The sequence below is a fragment of the Choristoneura fumiferana genome, chromosome 13 (genome assembly GCF_025370935.1).
Source record: "Choristoneura fumiferana chromosome 13, NRCan_CFum_1, whole genome shotgun sequence".
Classification (NCBI taxonomy): domain Eukaryota; kingdom Metazoa; phylum Arthropoda; class Insecta; order Lepidoptera; family Tortricidae; genus Choristoneura; species Choristoneura fumiferana.
In genome coordinates, this window is record NC_133484.1 from 15779552 (window position 1) to 15794135 (window position 14584).

Sequence of the window (14584 nt, forward strand, 5' to 3'; positions counted from 1 at the left end):
GGAAAGATATAGGACAGTTTTTATTCCGGAAAATGGTATAGTTCCCGCGGGATAGCGATAAACGAATTCTACGCGGACGGAGTCGCGAGCAACAGGCTAATACAAGATAAAATTTTAAACGTAACACAAAAATTTCAAGCTCAGTTAATGCTGGATAATATAAAACATTAACTTAATTGTTTAAATTCGATAGCATAAGATCTATAGCATCGTACCTAAATAAATGTATAAATATATCTGCAGCTCTGTACGGTATTTCTGACCTTTACTGTATTTAAACAACGCTAACTTACCGATATGCCTAATCACAACTTGCTGTATGAAAATGTGAAATAATTTCAGAAGTATTATTCACCAAGACTCGGGCAGGTAACCCGGTGCTAGTTCTGAATAGTTACCGGTTCAACCGCGACGTTAACTACAAGGGGTCCCGCATGCGGTGGAGGTGTACCAGAGCTCCGGAAGGATGCCGAGCTACTATCATCACTTACGAGAATGAAATCATTCAGATGCCTAAAGGACATACTCATTAAACATGCAATTTTTGTGTTATGAAATTATGTCTGTTGAAATTTTCTTATATTTAACATGTTTTTAATTAACTTAAAATGTCCGAATTGTGCGTACTCCCAGTGATTGAATTGACTTGAAATTTTGAAAGAATATATAGTACGTATGCCAATGTTAGAAGACTATATAAATTTAACTACAAGGGATCTCGCATGCGGTGAAGGTGTAATAGAGTGCTGGAAGGATGTCGAGCTTCTGTCATCAGCTACGAAAACGAAATCATGCGGATGCCAAAAGGACATAATCATTAAGGATGTATAAAGTATAAAATTCGACTGTGATTGATTGTATATGTCGCAGGGAAATGATAAAAACAGCGATTTGATCAAATTCCTCAGGGATATGATCAAGTCCCGGGAGATGATAATAAAACATCGCGTTGTATCATTTCCCTTGCGGAATTCAATGATTTGATCAAGTCTCCGAGCCGTTTTAGGGGAATGATTGAATTATAGCAATTGCCGATGGATTTCTTCATTTCCCTTAGCAATTTCATAAAATCCCTAAGCTGTTTCAGGTAAAAGATAAAACGAGTTATTTAAGTCAACTAGATTCGAACATTTTAATAAACACGCCTAGTTTTTATCAAATCCCTATACATTATCATCATCATTAGCCTTCAAAGTGTTCAAATTGAATTGACTTAATTGATTCGTTTAATCTTTTCCCTAGAACAGCTCAGGGATTCAATCAAATCGCTAAGAGAAATGATGAAATCCATCGGCCATTGCCATAATTCTATCATTCCTCTAAAATGGCTCGGAGACTTGATCAAATCACTGAATTCCGCAAGGGAAATGATACAACGCGATGTTTTTTATCATCTCCCAGGACTTGATCATATCCCTGAGGAATTTGATAAAATCCCTGTTTTTATCATTTCCCTGCGACATATACAATTCTTTTACAAATACAAAGGTCTCTATTTTCCCATGTAATCTGTCGCATGTAAGTGGCTAAAACAGAGATTTGAACAAGAGATCTAAGGGATAGCTATGATTGCGACATATTTTATATTTTAATGATTACAAAAGTATGAGATGTTAGGTACTCTGATATTTAATTTCTGAATTATTTACGTTTTAATTTAGACATAATGTAAAGCTAGACGTTAAAGTTTGTAAATTGTATTAGTTTATTTCCTATTGTACAATAAAGAGTTTGCTTATACATTATACTCGTAATATAAATTGACGTAATTTTAGGAGCAACATTTTCTACGACCCGCATCGGCACTAGGTCCTATTACTCGGCGGGCATCGGTTCAACCGAGCGCACGGGTACAAAGGCCCAAAGTTGAGGTGGAGATGTACCAGAACGCGAAACCGTTGCCCAGCCCATGTTATCACATTTGAGAACGAGGTTGTACAGATTAACGCAGACCATAACCATTAACGTGTATTAAACTTTAGACGAGATAATTTTGAATACGACTTTCCCATGAAAAATAAACCACTATAATAAATTATTTGACGTATAGCGAAAAATATTCTGAGCGGCAAAAAATCTGGCGCTCAAATGTATGCAGTTATATATAGGTATTTTGTATGTAGAGAGTGCCAAATTGTGTACCGCTGCGTATAACTAACTTATATTTACCTAAATATTTCGGATTAAATGTGAAGTGCTACAATAAAATCTGACTTATTTAATTTCAGAAGCAATATTCTCCTCGACCCGCTCAGGTACTAAGGTGCTGTTGCTAGGTGGGCATCGCTTTAACCGAGCACACGGATACAAGGGCCCGAAACAAAGGTGGCGATGCACCAGGTATGCCAACGGGTGTCGCGCCCACATCGTCACTTTTGACGACGACATTATACAAATAAACAAGGATCACAATCATTAACCCTTGGTATGCTGGAGACACGGATCCCTGCCAAATTTAAGGCGATCTTTTGGTTTTTTATTTAAATCAGCAGAATTTTTGCTTATTGAAACAGATGAGATTAGAAGAATGCAATCATTTTTAAAAGCTTTTATTTAACTTGCAATAAGTATCTATATATATGTATGTATGTGCGGGTCAAATCTTGCTAGTTGAATTTGGCATACGTATGTGAATCTGGTGACAATACAATAATAATCTGGCAGTGACATCCTGGTGGTCCAGCCAGGATCGTCTCTGCAGGATGGAACTCCTCATCGGTAAATGGCATCGACTTGAAATTTGGTGCGGAAATGTAGTATGACAATGAAAATACGGTCATAAAAAGTAAAAGTACGTATTAACAATACATAACGTTTAAAAGTTGACTTGCATTAATTTATTTTATGTTTTATTTTATTTATTCAGAAACAAACAGTCTCTTATAGCTATATATATTACAATCTAATCAATCAATCTAGGATTCTGGATTTTTCTGAGCTACACTGTGTATAAAATTAATGAGGAGTATTTAAACAGGTGATTAGGCAAGTTTGACTGAACACAGCCTAAATTATTTTCAGGGTTTTTAATTGTGGCTGTTAATGTGTACGCACACCATCGCAGCTAATAGATCCCACTGCTGGGCACAGGCCTCTTCTCAGAATGAGAAGGACTTGGACCGTAGTTCCCAGCGGACCAAGCGCTGATTGGGAACTTCACACATACCATTGAATTGCTTCGCTTTTTGTGCAGGTTACTAGTACTATGTTTTCCTTCACTTTAAAGTTTTGTAGTAAATTTCAAAAATAATTTCGACAATGAATTTCAAAAAAATCAGAGTTGCGAGCCCTAGTGTGTGTGCATATAAATAAATATTTAAGTTTGTATCTGTTGCTTGTTACCAGGAAGTTTTAAAATACTTTCAAAATATTGTATTTTAAACATTGGTTTTGTGGGCAAATAAAGTGACTTTTACTTATAGAATAATCTCTTATTGGCTCGGCCGGAAATGTTCAGGCCCTATACTAGCTGCCCGCGGATGCACGGAGCGGGCGCACTCCTGCGGGTGCGGGTGCAGGTCAAATCCGTCGCATGCGTCGATGCGTGTAGTTGGCGCAGCTCATACTATATTTCAATAGAGGTCCACCCGCTCCTTGCAAACTGCGCCAGCAAGCGTATGCCCTCATATTTTACGAACTCTTCGTCTACATATTTGCCACTTATTGCTACAAAGAATAAGAAATAAAGTACATGAAGCTTGTTGATGTTGTTGATGTTAAATTTTAGAAGCTGTGTACAGTACGACGTTGAGAGGGAACCGAGTGTTGCAGTTAGGCGCCCACCGTTTCAACCGGCAGAGCGGGTACAAGGGACCCATGTTTCGGTGGAAGTGTACGAAACACAGCCGCGGCTGCCGTGCCCATGTGTCAACATTACAAAACCAGATTATCAAGATAGTGAATGAACACAATCATTAAACCGAATGGACATTTCGTGGATTCTGTAATTAGTTCAATTCAATTCAAAAATATTTAATTCGGACTATTGGCACACATCCATATTAATGATTTCATTAAAATTAAAATCATACACTGCCAAGAATTATAATTATAGTATTTTTTTTTTGCGAATTGCGAAAAAATAATTCTTATTCTTGTAACTCCTTATTGTACATGTACAATACATATGAAAATTACAGTTAACAAGAGAAATAGATGTACCTACAAAGGCGAACCAGTAATTAGATAAATAATAATCATTTTTTTTAATCGGATGGGATGGTTTTTTGTCAACTCAGTTATAACGTGTATTTTGTACGATTGCTGATGATTTCGGCGCTTGTGAACCAATTACGATTATTCTTTCTTTGTTCGATCTCTTACATATTTATGTAGGTACATTTTTGCGAGATCGATTCTGTATATTATGAAGTAAGTTTATTTTACTGTTTTAAGAAAAACAGTCTTTAAAAATTCAGTACCTACAAAATGTTCATTTGTTTGTTTTTAGGGTTCGGTAGCCAAAAAGGGTAAAATTGGAACCCTTATACAAAGTTTCGTCATCACGTGTGAAAAAAAAATGTTTTTCAATTTGACCAGAAAGTTAATTACCAGGTATTTTCTATCGATGAATTGAGACGTCTGTCGAAGTTAACGGAAATCAAGGAAACAAGGTGTTTGAAAACCTACCACCATTTAAATTTAGGCTTTTTTTGGCACGAAAACCACTGGCCACCACCAACTTGACAATCATCTAACATTTTTTTTGTAATAAAATGCCAAGAACTAGAATATATCAAACTTAGTGTTTCCAGTAAACTTTGAGAACTATATTTAATATACGGATGGAAAGTAAAATTATTTAGCGTATGTTTTAGAAGTAAAAAATTAAACAGATGCTTGATTTTATTTCTTCACTTTAAATTTGACACGTTTGTATTGATATTCTACCTGGTAATATGGTGTTTATAATAACTAAATAATTAATTATTTTTATCTTACAGAAGGGGAACGAGTAAATGGACCACTTCCAAATGATGGTAAGTTAGCTCAAAGACGTTTTCTGTTACTGATCTTTGTTTGATGAAGAGTTTTTTGGCCACCAGCAACTTAACAATCAACTTAGTAACTTTTTTTTGTAATCAAAAATAGCAAGAACTAGAATATGTTAAACTAAGTATTTCCGCTTAACTTTGAGAATTCCGTTTAATTTACGGATGGAAAGTAAAATTATTAAGCGTGTGCTTTAGAAGGAAAAAAAACCGGCCAAGAGCGTGTCGGACACGCCCAGAATAGGGTTCCGTAGCCATTACGAAAAAATTAAGTTATATTTTTCTAAGGATTTCGTATTTTCTACGGAATCTTTCAAATTTAGGTATATTTTATACCTTAGGCTGCTATTTACTTATAAACTACTAATAATTCTCAAGCAAACGTAGCCGTTATACTTTTCCTTGAAAGTTTGATATACTTACTACTACCCTGAATTTTTTCAAATTTTTCCACCCACCGGTTTAGTTTTTAGAGGGGGGGGGGGACGCTCGATTTTAATGAAAATTTGCACTTTAAAGTTAAATATTTCGCAAACAAATCACTGAATCGAAAAATTGTCTGAGCAAACCCCTAATGGTTTTAAAAGACCTATCCAACTATACCTCACACTATAGGGTTGGATGAGAAAAAAAAACACCCCCACTTTACGTCTATGGGAGGTACCCTAAAAAAAATTTATTTTTTATTTTTAATTGTACCATTTTGTCGGCATAATTTACTTATATATCCTTGCAAAATAACAGCTTTCTAGCATTGATAGTCCCTGAGCAAAGCCGCGGACGGACAGACAGACAGACATGGCGAAACTATAAGGGTTCCGTTTTTGCCATTTTGGCTGCGGAACCCTAAAAATGAAACAGATGTTTAATTTTATTTCTAAAATTTTAATTTGACACGTATGTATTGATATTCTACCTTGTGATACGATGTTTCTAAATAACTAAATAACTAATTATTTTTTATCTTACAGAAGGAAAACAAGAAAATGGACCACAACCAAATGATGGTAAGTAAACCTTATAACCTTTGTTGAACCCTTCTTTATGGTTGTATTAATTTAAAATGGATTAAAAGCTCAGAGACGTTTCTGTTACTGATCTAGTTTGATGAAGAGTATTTTTGGCCACCACCAACTTGACAATCAACTAAGGAACTTTTTTTTTGTAATAAAAATTAGCAAGAACTAGAATATGTTAAACTAAGTATTTATACTAAACTTTGAGAATTCCATTTAATTTACAGATGGAAAGTAAAATTGTTAAGCGTGTGCTTTAGAAGTAAAAAATGAAATAGTTGTTTAATTTTATTTCTTAATTTTAAATTTGACACGTATGTATTGATATTCTACCTGGTGATACGGTGTTTCTAAATAACTAATTATTTTTTATCTTACAGAAGGAAAACGAGAAAATGGACCAAAACCAAATGATGGTAAGTAAACCTTATAACCTTTTTTGAACCCTACTTTATGGTTGTATTAATTTAAAATGGATTAAAAGCTCAGAGACGTTTCTGTTACTGATCTAGTTTGATTAGTATTTTTGGCCACCACCAACTTGACAATCAACTAAGTAACTTTTTTTTGTAATAAAAAATAGCAAGAACTAGAATATGCTAAACTAAGTACTTTTACTAAACTTTGAGAATTCCATTTAATTTACAGATGGAAAGTAAAATTGTTAAGCGTGTGCTTTAGAAGTAAAAAATGAAACAGATGTTTAATTTTATTTCTTCACTATAAATTTGACACGTATGTATATGTGATATTCTACCTGGTAATATGGTATTTACTTATAGATAACGAATTATTTTTATGTTACAGAAGGAAAACGAGTAAATAGACTACAATCAAATGATGGTAATTAATCACTATTATACCTATTTTTTATCCTTATTAATCTTACTAATTTACAATGGATTAAAAGCTCAGAGACTTTTCTGTTACTGATCTTGCTTGATGTCATGAGTGATGAAGAGTATTAAGTTGTACTTGTATTTCATACGCAAGAGGGCCTAGTAATGATTTTTGCCCACCACCAACTTGGCAATCAATTAACTTTTTTTTCGTAATAATAAATTACAAGATCTAGTGTGTTATAAAACACATTATTTTATTTCAGAGGCGAGTATTCAGTACACCGCGAAGGGTAACCCAGTTCTATCATGGGGCATTTACAAGTTTTACCGATTACATAGTAGAAATGATTACGTCAGAATGCATTGGTACTGCAGTAAAAGAAGCACTGGATGTAATGCTAGGCTGATCACTGAAAATAACGTGTTTGTCGAAATTAGAAACGTGCATACTCATTCCAACACCAAGATAGTCAAAAAACGAAAACGAAACAGAATTCTATAGGTCGCGACACAGGGAATAAAATTTTAAAATCAAGATTAATTGAAATTGTTTCATAAAAATCAATTTTTTTTAAATTGATTATTGCTAAATAATTAACATCTTTTAGATTGTCTGTAAATTTATTTTTAACTTTAATCGGAGCTTTAGGGTGAATCCTGCCATGAAGCAGCAGTGTTTGCGCTGTTGTGTTTCGGCGTGGAGAGTAAGACAGCCGGTGAAATTACTGGCACTTGAGGTATTCCATCTTAGGCCTCTGGGTTGGCAACGTATCTGCAATACTCCTGGTGTTGCAGATGTTTATGGGCGGTGGTGATCTCTTACCATCAGGAGACCCACTTGCTCGTTTGCCTTCGTCGTATAAAAAAAAAGCCAGACGAGCGTAATTTTTTGAGTTGTTGAGTCGCGTATAAAACTAAAATAACGTGACCGAAAATACGTGACTCACAACTCAAAAATTGAGGATATTCACCCTAACTTTAACACATTAAAAAAAGCACAATTGAAGAGCAGTTGAGCCTCCGTTGCTGAACTGCTAGTTATTGTGGAACCCAATATATTTTCCACACATTGGAAAGTGTAGCAGTGGGCATGTACCATTGATTATAGTACTTTTCGGATAGGATGAGTATGGTGACACTTGCGTTTTTTCCATTCCACGCCATGAATGCCATGATGGTTATGAACATGAAGATGAACATGAAGGCCAATAATTTATAAAAAATATACTTGAATCCCGAAAGAACAAAAAAAAAATCTCTGTAGCTTAAAAGATTTCGTAATAAGAAACAAAAATCACTTAAAAATATATTATTATGTTTTAAAACTAAAAAGATAAATTTTACTCTCGTCAACTTTCATCGCGTAAAACGGGACTCTATTTCAATAGAGTTTGACTTTGCTTATCGACCGAATCGATTCCACAATCTTGTCAAATCGTTTGACTCGTATCATCTGTCAATTAGTACGAGAGCGAAGGTCCTTAAATGCGTCTGTATCGAGTGTTTCGTATTGTTTGATGTTTTGAACTGTTACTGTTACTTTGTTATTCATTTTGTTATTACGGTTTTTGTTAATTTTTTACCGTTATTAGTTTTCATATAGTGCCAAAGAAGACCGCATGTTTTGTGAGATCCCGATAGACAAGCAAAAACACTTGCTACGCGGGCGAAGCCGCAGGCAAAAACTAGTTAAAAATATAAACTATCAGTAATAAAATCGATTACACACCCTTAGCATATTTAATCGAGAATCGCAATAAATCGATTCGAATTTACATTGTTACTACCCTTTAATTGCTTAATGACATGTGTCACCGTACCCATCCGATCCGAAAAGTACTATAATTAATGAGTAAAGTTAATAGTAAAAAAAAAAATCTACTATGAAATAACAAGAAAGGGACGGAAAGGAAAGAACGGATGCTTCTACTCCGCGATTTTTAAACATAACGGCATTGACATGCCAACATTTTTTTTTTAATTTTTATGACTATTTTCTTTTTTTCATAACGATGATTTATTAATATTGTACATTGTTCAGACGTAAATTATAAATGAAAACTTAGATATTAATTCCGTTGTAACATTTCAAGTTATTGTTTTTATTTAGAATGTACTAGAGATAAAATAGTCTGTAGTAAAATTTTAATAATAAATACTTAGTTGAATCTGTATCTGATATTTGATTCTTAAAAAAACATTTATTCTAATTGTTTGAAACAGAACTATAATTAAAATATAAATATACTAAAGATTATTATTATGGCTTCGTAATAGGAATCTGTAGTCTCGTAGAATATCTTCTTTAGTTTGAGTTTGAATATGCAAGTTGAAGTGGCATTGGGCGGGCCACATTGCTCGAAGAACAAATAAGTAACCGTTGGCGGAGAAAGATCTTCAAGTGGCGACCACGAAACGGAAGAAGAAGCGTTGACAGGCCTCCTGCTAGGAGTGGGGGATGCAAGTGGTGAGTTGTCGTTCTTTGTAGCGCTCTAAGAGGGAAGCCATTGTTCAACATTGAACGTCTTGCGACTGACGATGATGATGATGATGATGATGATGACTTTTTAAACCAGCTACGACCTGAACCGGGAACGATTTGGCTAATCTTTGCAACTGCGAAAACCCAGAATATTATAGTACTTGCAAATTGGGCGTGGCAATGAGCTTGGGCCTCCATCATTTCAACTGGAGGCGCTACTGAAGGCTACGACGATTGTGAGGCAACTGTCATTTATAAGATTACATGCGCCAAAAGTGAAAATTCCCACGGCCATTCCGAACTGGCCAGTTAGAAAAAAATCGTTCACTTATCTATACTAATCTATATCTATACATACTAATATTATAAAGAGGAAAACTTTGGATTTTTGGATGTTTGCTACGAATAAACTCACAAACTACTGGACCGATTTTAAAAATTCTTTCACTATTAGAATGCTAAAGTATTCCAAAGTGCCATAAGCTATTTTTTTTCTTCTGACGCGCGGTTTGCGCATCCGCCACAGACGCGGAAAGGTAAGGAAACAAAATCAATAGAAAATACAGGATCTTGGAATACGGAATACGGAATTCAACAGAAGATTACATGGGATTAAAGTGAAAGAAATAAAGATATTTTACATAGGTACACATGATAAATTAAATTTAGTGAGATGAGGAATACATATTTAAATTTTAATATAATTATTATTATTTATAGATATGTTTAATACGTTATATATAGTTGTCATTAGAGGCTAAAAGGACTGAGATGGACGTAGGTAATGGGACTTTGTAGGATATAAGCTGTTCATAAAGGAAGGAGTTGTCATGGAGAGGACATGAGAGAAATATATGATTAGTGTTTGCAATGCCCAAGCCACACTCACAAACATCAAACTCGACCAGATTAAATTTAGCAAGGTTGGCGGCCATAGGCTATATTTATTAACAGAAAAAATTAGGGTTCCGTACTAAAACTACTATAATGTAACAAAAATGTTTCACGATACATCAAGATCTACAAAAAACTTGGCGATAGTTATATATATATAACCACTTTTTTACATTTTAAAAGTTGACAGAATTGATGACTAAAATCAGACCATTTCATCCATACCTTTGTATTAATCCTTATCCAAATAAATAATTTTGTATTCAAGACGGTTTCAATACCTGTAGATTACCTTTTTGAATAATTCAAATCGGACATTCCATTCAAAAGATATTACGAAAGTAAAAATATCAATCTAACCAAAAAAATCAAAAAATGCATTTACTCTATTAAGTTGACGCGCCCCGGCTTCGTGCGAGTGTGTCTTTTTAGAGTTCTCTGCCCAAAGTGTAATAAAAACGGGATCCTATTACTAAGAGTCCACTGTCCGTCTGTCTGTCTGTCTGTCACTAGGCAGTATCTCATGAATCGTGATAGCTAGACAGTTGAAACTTTCACAGATGGTGTATTTCTATTGCCACTATAACAACAAATACTAAAAACAGAACAAAATAAATGTTTACAACAAACGTGTTTTTTTTGCTCGATATTAATAACGGCAACCGGTACCTATTTATTTCTATAAATGTACTTTAAAAATAAATAATTAAATTAAAATAAAATAAATATGTAAGGTTGGCTCCTATACAGCAAACGTGTTTTTTTGCCGTTCTATGCTAATGTCTAATGTTGTATAGGTACGGAACCCTTCGTACGAGAGTCCGACTCGCACTTGGCCGTTTTTTTTTTACTTTGCCTGTGCGAAGCCGGGGCGGGTCGCTAGTAACTTTACAAGTAAATAAGTAAAAGCTTATTTGTTTTTTCTGTGAATCTGACATTTGTTTTAAAAAAGGAAAAGAAAATATGTAAGTAGTACATGGACTTTATTACACAAAATTACAAATTCTATTAAAATTTGAGAAAGCATTCGAGTAAAACAAAATTGTAAAAGTATTTTCTAAAATTAACATTGACAAATGTGATATGTAAAGCGATATTTATGCCGGCTACGGCATTTGTTTTTCAGTTTACAACTTTAATTTACATTATAATGAATTTGGCTTGATATGATTTTTTTAGCCTGCTAAGGTGTCCCACTGATATGATTTGTTAAAAGAAATTAATTGGTCTTTATAATGAGCAAAACTTAAAGTTAAATTGGAAACGTAGAAATAAAACAAAATGATGAGTGTCCCTTGGAATTATTTGCATTAGGGTTTTTCACCTGTAACACATTATAATTGTTTTGATGTTTCCTGAGACTAGGGCTATGTTTTTTTTGCAGCCCCAGTGTTCGGTCATACTCACAAGGGCAATCCGGTGCTGCAGTTAGGGCCTTACCGGTTCAACATGGAGTACTCCCGAGGGCCCAAAAAGAGTTGGACCTGCATCAAGAAGCCGTACGGGTGTAAAGTGAGAGTTACGACAGTCGACAACCAAGTCGTGAAGATATTGCACCACCACGACCATACGCACCGACATCATCGTCTTCGGTGTAGCTCTGCGAAGGAACTCGTATAGTGTTTGAAATACGTTAGCTTCTGAAATAAACATTGGTTACACGCTAATTCTAGCGTGAGTTTAGTCCATAGGTTTTTTGTTTTATTTAGGTACAGTCAACGTCATAAATATGTGATCATTTCTGTACCTTGTCGCTTTCAGTCGTTACCCAATTTTGTATGGCTTTTCAAACATGACGTTAAAGTGACAAGGTACAAAAGTGATCACTTATTTATGACGTTGACTGTACCAATTTTAAGTTTTGGATAGTTTTATGTGAATTATTATTTGGCTTGTAGAGCGTGTTCGACCTGAAGAAAATAAGGGTAATAACCTATGAATTATTATTCGTAGGTAATAACCAACTATAAAAAAGTAAGAAAATGTCTATTAGGTAACTGCTGCGTATTTTTGTAATAATTCTAACTCAACAATGTAGGTACTAGTTATCCATCCTTGTTTTGGCTGTTGTCAAAGTATCATTGTATTTTTTATTCGTATGATTAAAGAATATCTGTATTATATTATATGTATCCATTAATGTCCCTTGCATGAAACTGACGAAAAATGCCTTTTCAGCACCAGTATTCGGCATAACAAAATCAGGCAATAGAGTGGTTCAGATCGGGCCATATCGGTTCTACAAGTGCAGAGCCAAAGGCCTCAAGGTGCGATGGACTTGCAACAAAAGCCATCAAAAATGCCGGGCCTCCATCACCACCCTTGATGACGTTATCATTGCCACGCGGAATGAGCATAATCATTAAAGGTTAACATAATTTAAAGTTCCTAAGCTCCTGTTCCTCGTTTACGTTCAGTCACTTTCGCGGCAGAAAATAGGAAAGTTGATATAGCTAAATGGGCAGCGTCCAGAAACTCATCGCTTTCGTGCTCCTGCCTTTGCCACTAACATTATAAGGGTTCCGTACCCAAACGATGCCAACGGAACTCTATTACTGAGACTCCGCTGTCTGCCTCTCTGTCTGTCCGTCTGTCACAGGGCTCTATCTATTGAGTCGTAATAGATATACACTTGAAATTTTCACAGATTATGTACTCGTATTACTGTGGCCGCTATAACAACAATGACTAAAAACAGAATAAAATAAATATTTAAGGGGCTCCCATACAACAAACTTGTTTTTTCCCCCGTTTTTTTGCTAACGTCTAATGTTGTATAGATAATGATACGGAACCCTTCATGCGCGAGTCCGATTCGCACTTGGCCTGATTTTTTACTCTCGATACTGCCACGGCAGTTATTCTGGCGTTTACCGTCAGTCCAAATAGCATCATCATCATAATCAGCCTATAGCAGTCCACTGCTGGACAAAGGTCTCCCCATGAGCGCCATTGCCCCCAATAACAAATAGCATCGGCAGGGGCTGAATGTAAACGAGGTACTAAGGTTGCTGTGAGTGGTCTGATCCTAACCAACGTGACATGTGTTCAAGTAAAATGGCTATATAAAGTTTGAAGTTTCGTGATAAAAAATAGTAGTAAATATTATTGGTTGGTATTAATTAGCGGTTGCGCTGTGTAGATATTTAATAATTACTATTTGAAAGAGTTGAAACAATGACTTCAATTTTAAAAGTAAGATAGAAGACAAAATACCTATTTATTTTAGGTTTCGGGTTTTTAAAAGCGGTTGACATTTTTAGTTTATAATTTAACGTTATTTCCTAGTTTAATAGAGTATCCAATGAACTCACTCCAATCTCACCAATCTAAGTATGATTGATGTATTTAAGCTTGAATTGTAGCCCATTTTACGACATTAAAGACTGTCCGCGATAAAATCCGGGCATGCCTGATCTGGTGTATCTTTGTAATGAATGCTAATTTTCAAGCGGCACTTTTTTTAAGTAATATGAAACTACATAATAAAAATATAATCATAATAAAAAGTTAAGGCGTCTGTGAGTTTTAGCTTTATATATTAGACTGTGCCGAAATTATTTTGTACAGCGTCTTCTGACGATCTTTTCTAGGTTTTTATGTAAAGTTTATATATATTTTTTAAATTGGACAATCCACTTTATAGCTTAACATTGTGTTGTCACGACAGCTAATATTTTTCGAATTAACTTCAGATTGAGGTAGTTTGGAAGTGTTATAACTTTGGTGAACTTGCCTTTTTGACAGAAAAATGCCTCCCATATAGAAACTACTTTTGGTTGCTTGGATTAGAAAGTTTTCCCGACTCTCTCAAGTAGAAAACAGTTACATCATGATTTTTATTGGAAACATAATATCCTAATGAGCGTAAAACAGCTTGTGAAAATATAAATACAATTGTGGCATTGAAGTAAAAAACGAGTGAAGATTATCAAAAAACGCTGTACAGAGCAATTTAGGCACAGTGAAATACATAAAGGTAAAACTCACAGACGCTCTAACATTTTATTGTGATTGTAATTTTATTATGTATTTTCATAACCACTGACTATTTCAAAAAAGTGCTGCTTGAAAATTAGCATTCATTACAAAGATACAATCAGATCAGGCATGCCCGGATTTTATCGCGGACAGTCTTTAGTTTCGTATTCCTTCAAAAATATTATTTAGGTTTAGATTAGTTTAAGAAGTCATAAAAGTTCAAAGACCTTTGTTACATATTTTGTTTTGTTTATGTTTATTTTATTCGAAACTAGGAATATTTTGTGCGATGGGGATACGGCACAGTTAATGGATACCTAATATATAATAAAACTTTTGCATGCATTTCCTTGTTTTGTTTGTTGCTTTAGTCCTATT

At 34.6% G+C, this 14584-nt stretch overlaps 1 protein-coding gene across 17 annotated transcripts in view; it reads left to right on the forward strand.

The window, feature by feature from the left end:
- The window catches only part of LOC141434168 (uncharacterized), a 500735-nt gene that overhangs the window by 115433 nt on the left and 370718 nt on the right, over nt 1–14584 (forward strand). The window contains exons 5-9 of one of the 17 annotated variants that reach the window (XM_074096500.1): nt 4944–4979; nt 5963–5998; nt 6388–6423; nt 6815–6850; nt 11610–11860. The exons of 14 other annotated variants lie outside the window; for them this stretch is intronic. In XM_074096500.1, the coding sequence (XP_073952601.1) occupies nt 4944–4979; nt 5963–5998; nt 6388–6423; nt 6815–6850; nt 11610–11845 (380 nt within the window). In that variant the 3' untranslated portion in view covers nt 11846–11860. Of the gene's footprint in view, nt 1–4943; nt 4980–5962; nt 5999–6387; nt 6424–6814; nt 6851–7112; nt 7367–11609; nt 11861–14584 lie in introns of those variants that run through there. 2 more of the 17 variants (XM_074096499.1, XM_074096502.1) reach the window with 2 other exon arrangements.